General features: G+C 39.1%; 1 protein-coding gene across 1 annotated transcript; it reads left to right on the top strand.

Annotated features, from left to right (window-relative positions):
• Positions 1 to 452: 452 nt before the first annotated feature.
• lss (lanosterol synthase (2,3-oxidosqualene-lanosterol cyclase)) lies at positions 453 to 15819 on the top strand. The gene is made up of 22 exons (XM_057852563.1): positions 453 to 643; positions 1026 to 1194; positions 1298 to 1436; positions 1514 to 1622; positions 1721 to 1842; positions 2278 to 2374; positions 2452 to 2587; positions 3999 to 4107; positions 4221 to 4339; positions 4421 to 4518; positions 4821 to 4848; positions 7606 to 7662; positions 8928 to 8999; positions 9663 to 9713; positions 9787 to 9936; positions 10009 to 10105; positions 10337 to 10442; positions 13070 to 13135; positions 13207 to 13284; positions 13349 to 13519; positions 14518 to 14596; positions 14663 to 15819. Coding segments are annotated over exons 1-22 (2193 nt in total). The 5' UTR covers positions 453 to 641; the 3' UTR covers positions 14801 to 15819.
• Positions 15820 to 16253: the final 434 nt, after the last annotated feature.

Raw genomic sequence — 16253 nt, 5'->3', positions numbered from 1 at the left:
TTTGGATATATTAAAAAGCTAAGTAGAATGGATTTCCTGTTTTCGTCACTACTAGAGCACTTTCTGCCTAAATCATCTTAATATATCTTTTTTTTAACATGTTACTTTTTTATTAGTCTTTTTATTTGCAATAATGTAACCGTGTTGATTACATTTGTGTCATTTTTGTTAACTAGTGAAGCACATGTATGCATTTGAGTTTGAATATATATATATATATATATATATTTTAATTACATCGTTATCTTTGAGACTGCATGTCTACATCCATTCCGATACAAAAATAAAATTATCTAAAAAAATAAACGCATCATAAACAGCAAGCTCGCACGTGTAGTAATTACCATAGGGTCTCACTGATTGGAGAAGATTACAACGAACCCCGCCTACGCCTTGCCTCCTCACACTCTGATTGGTAAAGTGGCCTCTGGTCATGTCGCTCCATGCCAGAGTGTTTCTCGTACGGTGCCGCTAAGCATGCCGGGAACTGTAGTGTACCTTGAGCTATTTCAAAGGCTTTTTGCCATATTATGCACTGCATGTCCCATGAGTAGCATATAAGAGGCGGGAACCTTCGAGATACCATGTAGCAGTTCATTCACTTGCCGTAGAACTGCTGTTTGCTGGTGATACCTGAGAAAATGTAAGTAATTTTTACAAGAATTAAGAATTTTTATTTGTGACAAGTCGTTCCTGTGACTGATAAATGTGTAAAAATGGCTGTTTTGTTCATTTTCTGTCAGAAAATTTAATTTAACAGATGAGTTCAACAACAAACTAGCAAAAAAATCAGAGTATGAGTTGAGTTTGTTTTTGTGGAATTTGAGTAAAGTTAATACTTTGGTAAAGCAATTTATAAGTCATACTGGCCACCACTCTATTAACATGTTGGGATTTTAGTAAAAGTTTACCTATCAAGTTTTTAAATGAACTATTATAACTTTAGTCCCACCACTTGTGCTTCCAGGTTCTGATAGTGAAGGTATGTTGTATGTTGACTTAAAATGTTGTCTTGGTGCCCCCAGGGAGTTACGGCGGCGAGGGGGACCGTACAAGACAGAGCCGGCCACAGACCTCAGACTTTGGAGGCTTTCTAATGTTGAGGGAAGGCAGACCTGGTCTTACGTGCAGGATGTGGACGCCTCCAAAAGGGAGCAGACCATGCTCGAGGCCCATTCTTTAGGCTTGGACACTGTGAGTGACAGTGGACAAATGAAATAATCAACTATAAAGCTAAATACTGATTAGGATGGTGAATAAATAGGACAAACCTTATAATTTTCAATTTGTCCCACAGACTAAGTTTGTGCGCGACTCCCCCGCTGCCCGCACGGCCATTGACGCTGCCCTGAAAGGTATGAACTTCTACAGTCGTCTTCAGGCCGAAGACGGCCACTGGGCTGGAGACTACGGCGGACCTCTCTTCCTTTTACCGGGTATGACTTCATAAAATGAGGGACTAATCTTTTGTTTTGTCAAGAAAAATAAACAATGGTGCGTGACATGGTTCCAGGTCTACTGATTACTTGCCATATCGCTAAGATCCCGTTGGAGCAGGCCTGGAAAAAGGAGATGGTGCGATACCTGCGCTCTGTCCAGCTGCCGGATGGAGGCTGGGGCTTGTAAGGAAAAGGCTTTTATGGTTTCCTCATGCAGTATGTTGTACAATTATTAGAGTGTGAAGGATAACCGTGCCGTGTGTTTTTTTCTCTTTTGGCAGGCATATCGAAGACAAATCAACAGTGTTTGGCACAGCTCTGAGTTACACATCGCTAAGGATTCTGGGTGTCGATTCGGATGATCCTGACTTGGTTCGAGCTAGGAACAACCTGCATAGCAAAGGTTAAAAATCAGATTATTAGCCAAAAAAAAAAAAGTCAAATAAAATCCCATATTTTTAGTCATCCTCCTATAGTGTGTTGCTAGTTGACTAATAACTTTGACTAATTCTCAATTTAAAAACACTACACCCACCTAAAAAGTTAAACGTAAAATCTTTCTCATGGCCTTTTTTAAGCCAATTGTACAAAAAATTACTATGTTCTTCAACTGCGTTTTATCATCCAAAATTCATTAAGGCAATGTAAATTGGGTTTCCCCTAGTTTTATTTTTCAAAAGTGGTCGGGGTAATCATAAATTTTCATGAGTATTAATTTGGCCCACAATATAACATTTTGTGTTTTGCTATAGTTTCAAGTATGGGAGATTCCTGTTGAATGCAGTCTCTCATTGTGCACTGTGTATGAGGGGAAACAAATTGTGAACATTATCCACAGGCGGTGCAGTGGGCATCCCCTCCTGGGGTAAATTCTGGCTGGCTATTTTAAATGTCTACAGCTGGGAAGGAATGAACACACTTTTACCAGAGATGTGGTAAGACACAAATGTGTGGTAATGCATGACAAATGCATCTATTTAGATGTTTAATCAGCTGTTCCATTTCATGACAGGTTGTCACCAACCTGGCTGCCAGCCCACCCATCTACACTGTGGTGTCACTGTCGCCAGGTGTATCTTCCCATGAGCTTCTGTTACGCCGTCCGATTGGTTGCTGAAGAGGACGCTCTGGTCCTCAGCCTCAGACAGGTATCATTACCTATATTCACCACTAGGAGGTGATGTTTGGTCGCAGACGTCTTGAATAACGCTGGTCCCAAGAACTGCTTTAGATACTAGTGGTGGTGGTGTTGATTTTCTTTTAAGTTTTTTATTTTTTTACGTTTAAACAAAATATTCTATGAATGAGTCACTTGTTTATCTGCCATTCCAAGCTTTTTAGTTTTCATGTTGGTTAATACTTGTGTTATAATAGTGACAATTCATTTTTTTAGGGATGTCAAACATAACTGGGTGCACAATAAGCTTGAAGAACCTACACTTAAAATTGAATGGGAAGAATACTAATTCTGTTTGAAGCAGCCAAATTGGGGAAAAATAAACAGCCCCAGTGTTGTTTTTGGCAGCCCTTTTAAATTTTGTCTTAGTCTTTTGGACGATAATACTTGACTAGTCTTAGACTAGTCATATTTTAGTTATCTCAAAATGTGTTTTTCTTCATCTAGTTTTTGGTGACATTTACTAAAAATGTTTTTTTTCTGTAAAATTAAACATGTTTACTCCCAAGAATCAATAAATAAGTAAAGGTTTCCAACAATTTCGCGTGAACATTGACAGACGAGCACATATCGTAGCGTCAACAAGGACAATGCCAACTTGGTGATAATACACACTCAGCAGGAAAACAGAAAATTATTTTCAATTAATTATACCCACCCGGGCGCCACAAATTGTATGTTTAAAAATAAAATAGAAAAAGGTCTGAGGATTTAAGAGGATGCTCGCCGATAGCATTAGGCTAATGCGAATTCTATGCTAATGCTATGGGTTACATTTACTGTGTGATGATCACTCAGCCCAGACCTTTTAAAGGCTAAAGCAACATTGCCTATTCTCTCTGGCCAAGTTAAGAAAACAAATTTTAGCGTGTGTGCAAGCCTCGAGAGGAGAAAACACTGGCGAGTTGGGAGTGGAGGGGCACATCAAGTCAAATGAGTGACACAACCAAGGGACACTAGTACGATGCAGGCTAACTCTATATAAAACTGCACACATTGTGAACATGTGACAGAAAATATTGCGCATTTTCATCTCGTTATGTTTTAGTCTCCCAGAACACGTTTTTAGCATGTTATCGTCTCATCAAAGTCATGAAAAACGTGTTAGCTGACGAAATATTTTCGTTATCGTTGACGAAAACAACACTGAACAGCACATGACAGCAGTTTCACAGATTAATACGAAACTGGGTTGACATTTAGCAAAACGGGAGGCACCGAAAATCATAAGAATCAATTCTGAAATTGAAGTCAACCATTTTGTACAAATTCCATGGCTACCAAATGAGCTTCAATCAGAAGCAAATAATCACAGGCATAGTCTAATGTGGGTTCTTCACTAATCGCAGGTTTAAATTTACATTTTGACTTTTCCCACCCAGGAACTTTATGTCCAAGACTATGCTAGCATTGACTGGCCCGCTCAGAGGAACAATGTAGCAGCATGTGACATGTATACGCCTCATAGCACGCTTCTGACTGTTGCCTACGGTCAGTACCAAACGCACTTATTTTTATTTATTTATTTTGCTGAGTATTATTTTCCAATTGAAAGTGTTATGTCACAGTCATCCTATGACTCACTCTTGCTGCTCTTTCGCCAGCCTTGCTCAATGTGTACGAGGCCCACCACAGTACCACGCTGAGAAAAATGGCCATCAAAGAACTGTATGAGCACATTCAGGCAGATGACCGCTTCACCAAATGCATTAGCATTGGACCGGTAGTGTTGACGTTCTGCCTATGTGTCTTCAAATTGCTCTAAACTAAAATTACATAATGACATATGGCCTCTGTGCTGCAGATCTCAAAGACAATCAACATGCTTGTCCGCTGGTATATGGACGGTCCCTCGTCTACAGCCTTCCGGGAGCACGTGTCTAGGATCCCAGACTATCTCTGGTCAGGCTACTCAAACCTCTCATCGACTGATTAATCCAAATCTGCTCAAGTGTAGCATTTTCTTCCCTGTGCAAGGATACCTCAATTTACAATGATCATAACATACGATGCGTGAGTAACAGCATACAACTAGAATCATGCTGTTACCATTATACATACTGTTTTTCCTTTTGGATTTTCTTTTTCATGCGTATAAGAGTTCAAATTAATAACAGATTTGAATTTTGGGTTACAATGTCACCATCAAGAGTTTAAAATAATACTAATACTCTCACTGAATGTCTGTGTTTTCTTCATTTCAGGTTAGGACTTGATGGCATGAAAATGCAGGTGAGTAACATTTGCCCTTGTCAAGTATGCACTAAAAAATTATGCCTTTTGTTGAAAGATGATGAAAGTTACGAATGTAATTACAGTTCTATGAAAGCCAGGCACGCGAGAATGTTTTGTAGGGACTGGACCTGTAATGACACCGGAACTAATTCCTGTTCCAGGTGTAACATGTGACTTTTTTTTTTTTGGAATGCATACACTTTTTTTTGGTATGCATAGTCTGGTGGTTGGCAACCTGTGTTTTAAGAGCCACATGCGGCTCTTTCGTGCTGCCTTAGTGGCTCCCTGGAGCATTTTCAAAAATGTTTGAAAATGGAAAAAGATAGGGGAGGGAAATATTTGTTATAGGGCTGTCAAAATTATCGCGTTAACGGGCGGTAAATAATTTTTTAATTAATCACGTTAAAATATATGACACATTTAACGCACATGCCCCGCTCAAACAGATTAAAATGACAGCACGGTGTCATGTCAATTTGTTACTTGTGTTTTGTCACCTTCTGCTGGCGCTTGGGTGCGACTGATTTTATGGGTTTCAGCACCATGAGCATTGAGTAATTATTGACATCAACAATGGCGAGCTACTAGTTTTATTTTTTGTTTGAAATTTTACAAATTTTATGTTTTAAAACGAAAACATTAAGAGGTGTTTTAATATAAAATTTCTATAACTTGTACGAACATTTATCGTTTAAGAACTACAAGTCTTTCTATCCATGGATCACTTTAACAGAATGTTAATAATGTCAATGCCATCTTGTTGATTTATTGTTATAATAAACAAATACAGTACTTATGTACAGTATGTTGAATGTATATATCCGTCTTCTGTCTTATCTTTCCATTCCAACAATAATTTACATAAAAATATGGCATATTTTATAGATGGTTTTAATTACGATTAATTAATTTTGAAGCTGTGATTAACTCGATTAAAATTTTTTAATCATTTGACAGCCCTAATTTTTTATTTTGATATGGTTTCCGTAGGACGACAAAATGACACAAACATTTGTAACGTTTTCCAGTGCTGTAAAAATGTGTAGAATAAATATAAAATTTCAACATTTCTGTCAATGAAGATTTGCGTCATGGCCTGCGACACGTTTCTATCAGCAGGGCGGGATGCCAGGCAGGTGCCTGTTATAAACAAACTGGCGTGTGATGGGCCATTGATCCGAAAAAGAAAAATAACTGAAGAGAACAGAGGATTCAACATTTTTTGGACCGGATCATTTGGATTCATTGCCAATGTGGAAGGATTGCCTGAATGTTTACTATGTGGCGAGAAGTTGTCAGTGAGAGAAAAAGTGTGATTGCATTACTCCTTACGAACTTGGAGGAGTGCAAAAATAGATTTAAGAAGTGGATTGCATTGCCAAACTTCACTACTGCTGCAAGTTTTGTTGCAACCCGGGAGATAATAAAGCGTGGAAAACCGTTCACACATTGTGAGTACATGAAGGTGACATTCATTAACATATCAGAACACCTATTTGCAGACTTCAAAAACAAAACCGAGATAAGACAGACAGAGACAGAAAATCAAAGGCATGCCCAGATAAGGGGCATGTTATGCACGTTCCAGTTTGGTGTTTTTCCGATGCCTTAAAATAAGAATAACATCAAAAATTGGATTTCTTTATTGCATTTCTTTCGTTTCATAAAAGCAATGAAACAATTCATTGATATTGTTATAAAGTTAAGTGGCATCATACAACAGAGTCGTCACGCAGTGCGCTGGATGCACTGCAGGGAAAATAAACATTAAATCATGAAGGCTCATTATGTATTTGAGCCAACTTCGTCATTTTGATAGTTAAGCTAATAGATACATACAGTATGTGTTGCCTTCATTATATGGCTTATTTCGGGCTTTTAATTTTTTGCAGCTCTAGACATACCGTATTGGCCCGAATAAAAGACGGCCCTGATTATAAGACAACCCCCTCTTTTTCAAGACTCAAGTTTGAAAAAAGACTTTTTGAACACCCAATTTTTATACAGAGAATAATTGCAGTACATCCGAAACAAATGATATTTGAGAGAAAAAGCATGTTATTTTGCCACATTCAAATCTTAATACCTGAACATTTAAATATGTAAACTAAAGTGCAGTCACATTCGTAAATGAAGGGCTTCTGGTTTTTGAAATGTAAATAAACCAATCTATTGTGATAAAACAACAAAATTGCAATAACTGCATTAACCATCAAAGTGAAGTCTAACTGTATTCTTGAAACAAATCTGAATAAGAAAAAACATTACAATAAAAGAATGCAAACTTGTTAAACTTCAGAGTAGCTGAGATCTGTCATGACAGAACATCGCTTCAATGATATCTGGCGCCATCTAGCGTCATGAATGGGGAGAGTAGCTGAGATCTGTCATGACAGAACATCGCTTTAATGATATCTGGCACCATCTAGCGTCGTGAATGGGCATAACGTCTAGACCGCGAATATAAGACGACCCCCTCTTTTTCAATCTTATTTCAATGCAAAAAACACAGTCTTATATTCGGGCCAATACGGTATTTGTTTTTTTGGTCCAATATGGCTCTTTCAACATTTTGGGTTGCCGACCCCTGGCATAGTGTAACTGCACATGTGCGTAGGGATCATTCGGTGCTTTCAACGCCACCCACTGGCAATCAGCAGAGATGAACTACAACTGCTCTTTCAAGAGCTTGGGCAATATAATACAAAATGTCAGATTGCCTTTTTTATGTTGTATTGTTTTTCTTTTTAACAGGGTACCAATGGGTCTCAGCTCTGGGATACTTGTTTTGCTGTTCAGGCTTTCCTGGAGGTAACAGCATAGCGAGAATTGAAGAATTATTATTGTTGAATTGAGTATGTTTTGCCAGGTAAAATAAGGCTTTAATTGTTTCGGTATGAGACGACCTATGAGGAAGTTAGAAAACAGGTTTCCTCACGTGCTGTTGTTGTGACGCACGACCGACAAGTATTTGCAACCTGGGCTTGTTTGGGTTTGGCGCATCAGATTGATGTTTATCATGAATTTATGATGTTATCGAGAATGCCCTATTTTGTTCAATTGAATACGCTGCATTGATCCTGTCATTATTATAACCTTTATAGTGATTTTTTAAAAATTCATTCTCTAAGTCAGGAGTGTCAAACCTATTTTGTTTGGCGGACCAAATTTATGGTATTTAGATTTCATGTGGGCCAGACTAGTTTATTTTTGGCCAACAAAGTTAACTCACTGACTGCCATTTACGGCGCTCGATGTCCAAATATTTTTGACATTTTGTCAATGGCACTGGAAGATGACTATTCACAGCCAGTCCTTCCAGTATCATTGAACCAAACGTCTATCGTTGTCATTGGCAGGCAATGAGTTCATTTTGTGTCACTTCCATGTCATTTTAAGATGCATACGGGTCACCACTTGTAAATTTCGCATCATTTCCTATTGATTTTTTGGGCATTTCTGGGCTTCTTGTTAATTTTGGCGACTTTCCTGTTGGTTTGGTGTCACTTTTTGTTGGTTTTGGGGTTATTTTGGTTCACTTCCTTGGCTGCCATTGACGGTGGTAGACTCCCAGTCCAATTTGACTGGGAGGGGGCGAATAAATGAATGTAACTGCTGACATGAAAGTGAGCTAAGTGCAGTACTGCAAGCACCCAATCACACAAATCTACGGTTTTACGGTGCCAATGTCACAATAAAAGCATGTGATTTTTATATGTATTATATGAATGAGCTACAAGGTGCCTGTCAGGCAGAACAACCATGTGAGCCAGATTGAACTCCCTAGCTTTACCTTATCTGGCTTTTATTCTTGTAAAATTCCAACTTACCCACATACATTTCAACATCTAATGTTTCATTCAACATATTTACAAGTTGAGTTAAAACAAATAGTATTTTTCATTTATTTTAACAATACAAACATATGTTGGCTCTAAGTGACCGAGAAATTTTATGATAACCCTGAGAAACAATATAAAGGGAAGTTAAAAAGATCTGTTCAGTGAAGAAATTGGTCAATATTTACATGTATTTTGTTTTGTTTTTGTAATATTTTGCACAACATGGCCTTTCAGGCAGGAGCCCAGGACACCCCTGAACTAGCCGAGTGTCTCAAACGTGCCCACCAGTTTCTCACACTAACACAGGTGAGGAAAATATAGTCAAACTAGCAGGCTTTTCCTGAATATGTATTGATAAAAGAACTACAGTGATCCCTCACTACTTTGCGCTTCAAACTTCGCACCCTCAGTCTATTGCGGATTTTTTTTCCCCCTAATTGCAAAATAAATAAATACAGATTCGCTGATCACGTAGTCTGTCTCCCTTCTGCTACTGTTTGTTGGTCATGCAGTGCACTGGAGTTGCTTATTAAAGTTATGATCATTGACAGACATTAAGGTTTGATCTTGCCACAGATGCTTTGAAGCCAAAGCTTCAAAGTGCCGCATGCGTCAATCATCGTTTAGCTGGTTTAACACTTGCTGTGGCAACTTGTGTATGAAGTTTTTATTTTTTTTCTACTTTATTGTTGTTTGAAAATAATTCGGTGGCACAGTAACATGTTTAAAACATCATAGTTATTGCATTTGAAGTGCTTAAACATTTTTTAGGGGAGGGGGGACGCTACTTCGCAGTTTTTCACCTATCGCGGTGGGTTCTGGTCCTCATTAACCACGAAAAACGAGGGATCACTGTACTGTGAAATGTCAGCCAGGAGGGAAAAGATGCCTAGAGAAATACTTAAATGTAAAACTGGAAATCTTTTCACCCCTATGCCCTCTTTAAGTTGACCGTTTCCCCTCCACCAGATCCCAGATAATCCTCCTGATTACCAAAAGTACTATCGGCAAATGAACAAGGTACATGATCTCCTGAAATTTCTTTTCACTTCAAAACAAGCCTTTGGGATAATATATTTTTCACTTTGGCCAGGGCGGATTCCCTTTCAGCACCCGCGACTGTGGCTGGATAGTGGCCGACTGCACGGCCGAAGGCCTCAAGTCCATGATGCTGCTGCAAGAGCTGTGCCCTTCTGTCGGCGAGCCTGTCGCGCTGGAGTGCCTTTATGACGCCGTCAATGTGGTCAGTTTTGTTTCACTGCACTGTTTCTGCATATCAAGCCATGTAATGAGCTATGTTTCAATCTTTCTGTAGCTGCTGAGCATGAAAAATTTAGATGGCGGCTTTGCTACATATGAAACAAAAAGAGGGGGGAGACTCCTGGAGCTGCTGAACCCATCGGAGGTGTTTGGTGAGACTGAATATTCAAGAATCAACCTGTTATTTTTTAGTGGAACTGAAATACCCACCCTTTTGTGACATCTGGAAGCATGATTCCAAATATAATTGTGGCATTTTTCTTGCAACATTTGTGATGTGTGACTCAGCCTTTCCGATGTCAGAAAAGGACAACAAGCTAGATATAGAGAGACTTCCTCTTAAGAAGATATGTTGTGAAATAATCTTCCTTTTTCAAAAACAGGTGACATCATGATAGATTACACCTATGTGGAGTGTACGTCAGCAGTGATGCAGGCACTCAGACATTTCCACATGGTCCATCCTGACCACCGCACAGAGGAAATTAGGTACGTGCCCCGAAAAAGTAATAACTTAAGTTTTATGTTAACTTATGTTAACATTACTTAGTGTTTTTCAGTATGGAACAAATGTTAATTGGGGGGGGGGGGGGCGTAATAAATAATTCTTGAGACTTTAAAATGATTAAACGTGTTTGAAAGGAAAATTGTTTTTCTGAGAATCAAATGTAACAAAGGTTTAACACTTTTTCGTTGTTGTTGTTCTATTGAACCTCCAAATTTACTGACATTTTATCTTTTTAGAGTCAGTTAAACAGCACAAATTTAAATTGCAATAAAGTGATTATCAGTACTATTTTTTTTTTTTTAACCAGTTTGTTTTGTTATGTTATTGTAACTATAAAATGTAGATCTTATTTGTTCATTTGTTTTACTTTGTGTAGTGTCTCAAATAGTAATAGTAAGTCCCCAAATGCACTTGTTTTCATTTTAAACATTTTAAAATTGTTTTAATGATGCATTTTTATTAGGACCAGCCAAAAAAGGCCAAACATTTACTGATATGGTAGCTATATGGCAGCCACTTTTTTATGTTTTAAGTTTTTTTATATATCATTTTTTTTCTTAAATCAGTCAATTTAAACCTCAAGGGGAAATTCAGAATTTTTGACATTAGGCCGCTTACCGTGCAGTTTTTTAGTTGCAGGGCTCTAGAGTGGCAGAGCTGTCGTGAGTTAATGGTGCTTGCTAGCATACAAATAAAAAACGTTCTTAACAGTTCTAACTGTTCAAAAGAAGCCATGTCGTGGTAAAATAGTAAACAGTTCAGTGCGTCAGGGTGATTGATTTGATGGATTGAAAGTCCCTTACTTTCCACAAAAAAAACAGCTGTGGAAAAATATCACTCTGTCCTGCTTGCCTGGACAGCCTATTCCCTGCAGTGCTGCTAGCTGGATTACAAATGTTGCCGTTCATACTACAATTATTGACATGCAATGCTAAGTTTAATTAATTTATCCTGAAAACGTACCCAGATAGCAAAATATAACTGAAGCCCAGATCTCCTGCCAATTTCGGCCCAATTTGATAAAATTGATCCACCCCAGTGTCTTTTTGAACAATGGGCCAAACTCTGTATGTATTCACTTGCCGGATCAGCAAACTGTTTTGGGCCATAACATGTGTAAAGTAGTAGAAACCACATTAATGTATGGCCCAGATATGGCACACGTTACCCAATCTGGGCCAGCACTGGGCCAGATTTGTATCAAATCTGTTTTCCGTATTAAAATTTTGGGTCCATTTTGTTCAATGTATCATACTGTAATGTGTTTATATTGCAAATTAAATGTGACTATTAATAGCGAAAATGACTTTTTTTCAGGCCATTTATTAATGCTAACACATTAATGCACCGTAGCATTACAACATTGTTTTCATAATTTTTTTAAAACTGGAACAAGCAACTCCACATTAAAGTTGACCAATTTTTAGACTGTAACAGCATATTGTATTTAAGGTTCTGGGGTTACTGGGGACCCAAGCGCAGAGACGGGAGGCAAACTGGCAGTTGTAACAACAGTTCATTGACGGTTAGAGGGAGTGGCAGATAGTGTCCGAAGAATCCGGTGGGCAGTTTGCTGATAGATCAGGCAGGCATGCGTTCTGGCGGGCAATAAGTACATGATCTAAGGGGGAAACAATTAGCGGAAAGCTGGAGTCACAAACTCGTGTAGTTGAGTTGTTGATATGGCGATGATGTGAGGCCAAGGACCAGTTAAAGTAAGCTGTTGACGATGATCAGCAGCACCTGGTCCCACCAAGGCAGTGATTTACACAAACACAGGGAGGCGGAGGGGCTCAGTGGGCAGGGGCCCTAACAGTATTCCGACATTGAAACATTTACAAGCAATACAGAGTAAATGCTTTCTCCAGCCATATGTTGTTCAAGAAATTTTGAATGACTTAACTTGCAGATCAGTTGAATACACCAGCCATTATATTAATGCTCGATTGAATAACTTGTTCAACAGTTAAACAGTGAATTCAAAACGTGATTGACTTTGAACAAAGCACTTACCATAAAAATTTGCCATCCACCGAGATGCTGTGTCCTGACTCCCGCGTGTTCTCCTGTTTGGTGTCTCAGCGTGGACGCCCGCCTTCAGGGTGCGCACTGTTGTGACGTCACATGTCATTCGTCAAATTTCAGATTTTGAGCGCGTCTGGTCTGCATGGTCCGCTCCGGAACAGTGCGTAACCTATCATTAGGATTGTTAGATTGACGATCCAGTCCGCATCTGGCGCACTGACATTCAGCGGGAGTGATTCCTACGTGAATATGGCGAGCTGACGCCGGATCTGGCGCACAGTCACCTGCTATCGGGATAGCCAACACTATTGATTGCATGGGTCATCGGTGACTCTCATTCGTACATATGTTGTTTTATTATTGGCATGCTAGCAAGCACCATTGACTTGCGCTAGCTTAGCCATTCTTTGTTGAAACCAACTCCACCGACTAATTAAACCCCCGCTAACTAAAAAATTAAGGCTAATGTAAAAAGTTCTGAACTTCCCCTCTAATTTAACCTTTGGCCAAAATTTTAACTACGTAAGGAACAGAACTATTAAACGAGGTGTGAATGGTGCTTGTTTCTGTATCTCCACACTAGGAAAACTCTGGCAGACGGACTCGATTACTGTCGAAGGGTGCAGAAGCCTGATGGATCCTGGGAAGGGTTAGCAGTGAGCACCATCCCTATTTTTAAATGTCATGATTATCATTTGTTGTCATTAAATTCTTACTCAGGTCATGGGGAGTGTGTTTCACCTATGGAACGTGGTTTGGCCTGGAAGCCTTTGCTTGTATGGGACACAGCTATCAGAGGTGAGAGTAAGGCATAAGAAATTCTTGGTCTCATTCAGAGACTGAAACGTACCTTCTTCACTAGGAACTTGTGTGCAGAGGTGCGGAATGCCTGCCAGTTCCTGTTGGATCACCAGATGGAGGACGGTGGCTGGGGGGAGGACTTTGAGTCATGCGAACAGCGCCGCTACGTTCAGAGCGACTCGGCGCAGATTCACAACACCTGCTGGGCTCTTTTAGGGCTCATGGTAGTCAGGTAAAGTAGTACAAAGAGATGTAATCATAGAAAAATTTTGTCAGTGAAATGCTTTTCACTTTTTTTCATTTTGAGGATATCGAATTCTGTCTGATTTCAGTCAGTGAGCCAAACCGTCTTCATAGTTTTCCACCTTTTATTGGCTTTATTCAAAAGCTTTTTTTTTTTTTTTCTTTGTGTTAAGTTCAAATTTCATATTTTTTCTTGGAGACAAATCATGCTTTTCTTCTCTCCATTAATGTGTCTTTCGAATGGGTTGTGCTGCATATTTAATCATGCTGGTTATTGTTAAAATGCATGACAACTATTTAACACACAAATGTAAGCAACCCAAATTTTTGAGTACAGTACAAAAAAAAAAAAACATTGTTACCTGTTACATTGTGGGTTTGTGCCACAAAAATAAGGTTGGAAACCAATTGTGTTTGAATATTTTGTCTTACCGAAATTTTTGGACAAGAAGGCGCACCTGCCAAATTTGACACAAAAACAGCATTTGTTTATAGGAAAGCCGCACTGGACTGTAAACCTACAGCTGTCCTCAGTGTATTATGGGATATTTACACGAAAAGATATTAACCGGTAAGCCTTTATTTGACAACGGCATCATAAGACCAAATGAACCACCATCAAGCTTTGAACCAATTGGCTGCAAAGATTCATTGCTTCAAAAAGTTTTTCGGCCATCACTGCTCCCTTGATACAACAGTCAACCTCTGCTGCCACCTGCTGTCAACGCTGTTGTCGTCCAACATGCCTCCTAGCATGCATTGCAGGGCCACAGATATAAATAACAATCAAAATTCAAGTTCTCTGCCAATTATCGGGATGCATCGCCGCATCGATTATTGTTGACACCACTACTAATAAATACATAAAAGCTCCATCTTTTTGGCCGAATTCCAATCTTTTGAAAATGACAAAGTCTGGCCTGATTTCCAGTCATGCAACTGGATCAAGACATCTTTAGTTTCTAGTGTTGCCATGTCTCTCTGCAGGCACCCTGACCAGCAAGCAATCGAAAGAGGTGTCAAGCTGTTGATAGACAAGCAGCTGCCTAATGGAGACTGGCCGCAGGTGAGTCTCTCCTCAGGTCACCCATGTCTACCAACTCAACAGCTTGTCGTCTTTCCCTCCACTTAGGAGAATATTTCCGGGGTGTTCAACAAGAGCTGCGCCATCAGCTACACCTCTTACAGGAACGTCTTCCCTATTTGGACACTGGGCCGCTTCGCAGCACTTTACCCGCACAGTTCTCTGACCGGAAAGATCAAGCTTTGACTGTCCGGAGCATCAGACATAATAAATCTACCTGGTACATTTCAACTATACAATGAATGGGAAAGTAGACTTTGCCTTAAACATTGCTTGGTGCCTGTTAAAGTGGACATAGTTTGGAAGTAAGACTTTTTTTTTGATTGCTTGAATAATCTTTTGTGAAGGACCGTTTCTGAATTTTACAGGATCGTGATGTTACAATTTGGTTAATTTTTGTATCACCCCTAAGAAGAGCTTGTAATGCACAGCAAGCGAGGATATGCGGGAGATTCTGGGCTTGTAGCAGACGTGAGTAGTTTCCCAAAAATTTTACATTTAAAAAAATAATAAGAAGAATTGAATGAAATGACTCAAGTAAAACAAAACAATAGTCCTTCAAATAATTACTGACCAACACAGCTATTTTTCCAGAAATTGTATTTTCAAGTCTTTTGACAAACTTTGGCTGAAGTAGCAACTGAGGCATGTTTTCTTGTCACAAGTTTTATTCCCCCCCCCTCAGTCTGACTGGCATTGATACGCTTGTGGTTTTCTATAAAACAACTGTGTGGGAGTTAAAGGACGGGAAGAATTTGAGTGGCATATCAATGTGTAAGATTTACAGTTTCCCAAGAAGTGTCTCAATGTGTTTGCTATGCAAGCTCTTCAATGATGATAACAAGCCAGTACAGGTGGTTAATCCTGTCCTGATGTTTTTGTCTCCTCGCAGAAAGAAAAAAAAAAGTTTGAACTGTCCTCTTACATTTGTTTTTACCTTTAAGGTTGGGTCACTTTGACTGGCGACTAATGTCCGAATCTGAAAGAAAATTCGAATAAACATGGTTGAATATTTGAATATATCGGTAATTTCCTTTTAACGGGCATTTAAATTGTTGAGTGACATTTTATAATGATTTTAAGCCATGAAAGTCATAACGTGGTATGAAAAAGTATCTGAACCTTTTGGAATTTCTCACATTTCTGCGTAAAATCAGCATCAAATGAGATTTGATCTTTGTCAAAATCACACAGATGCCAATACAGTGTCTTCTTTAACTAAAACCACCCAAACATTAGTAGGTTTTCGTATTTTAATGGGGATAGCATGCAAACTTTGACAGAAGAGGGAAAAATAAGTAAGTGAACCGTCTGCCTAGGGAGACATAAAGAGCAATTGAAACCAATTTTTACCAAAGATTTTGAGTCAGGTGTGTGCCTAATCACTGATGAGTGGTTTAAAGCTGCCCTGCCCACTATAAAACACACACCGGGTAAGAATTGTCTTGATGAGAAGCATTGTCTGATGTGCATCATGGCTCGGTCAAAAGAGCTGTCTGAAGACCTGCGATCAAGGATTGTTGATTTGTATAAAGCTGGAAAGGATACAAAACCATCTCTAAAACTGTGTTCATCAATTGACTGACAGAGAATTTGTCTATAAATGGAGAGAGTTTGGCTCTGTTGCTGGCCGTCCACC

Source organism: Corythoichthys intestinalis, chromosome 12 (assembly GCF_030265065.1).
Source record: "Corythoichthys intestinalis isolate RoL2023-P3 chromosome 12, ASM3026506v1, whole genome shotgun sequence".
Classification (NCBI taxonomy): Eukaryota; Metazoa; Chordata; class Actinopteri; order Syngnathiformes; family Syngnathidae; genus Corythoichthys; species Corythoichthys intestinalis.
Note: the sequence above shows the minus strand (reverse complement) of the source record. Positions and strands in the feature narration are given on the sequence as shown.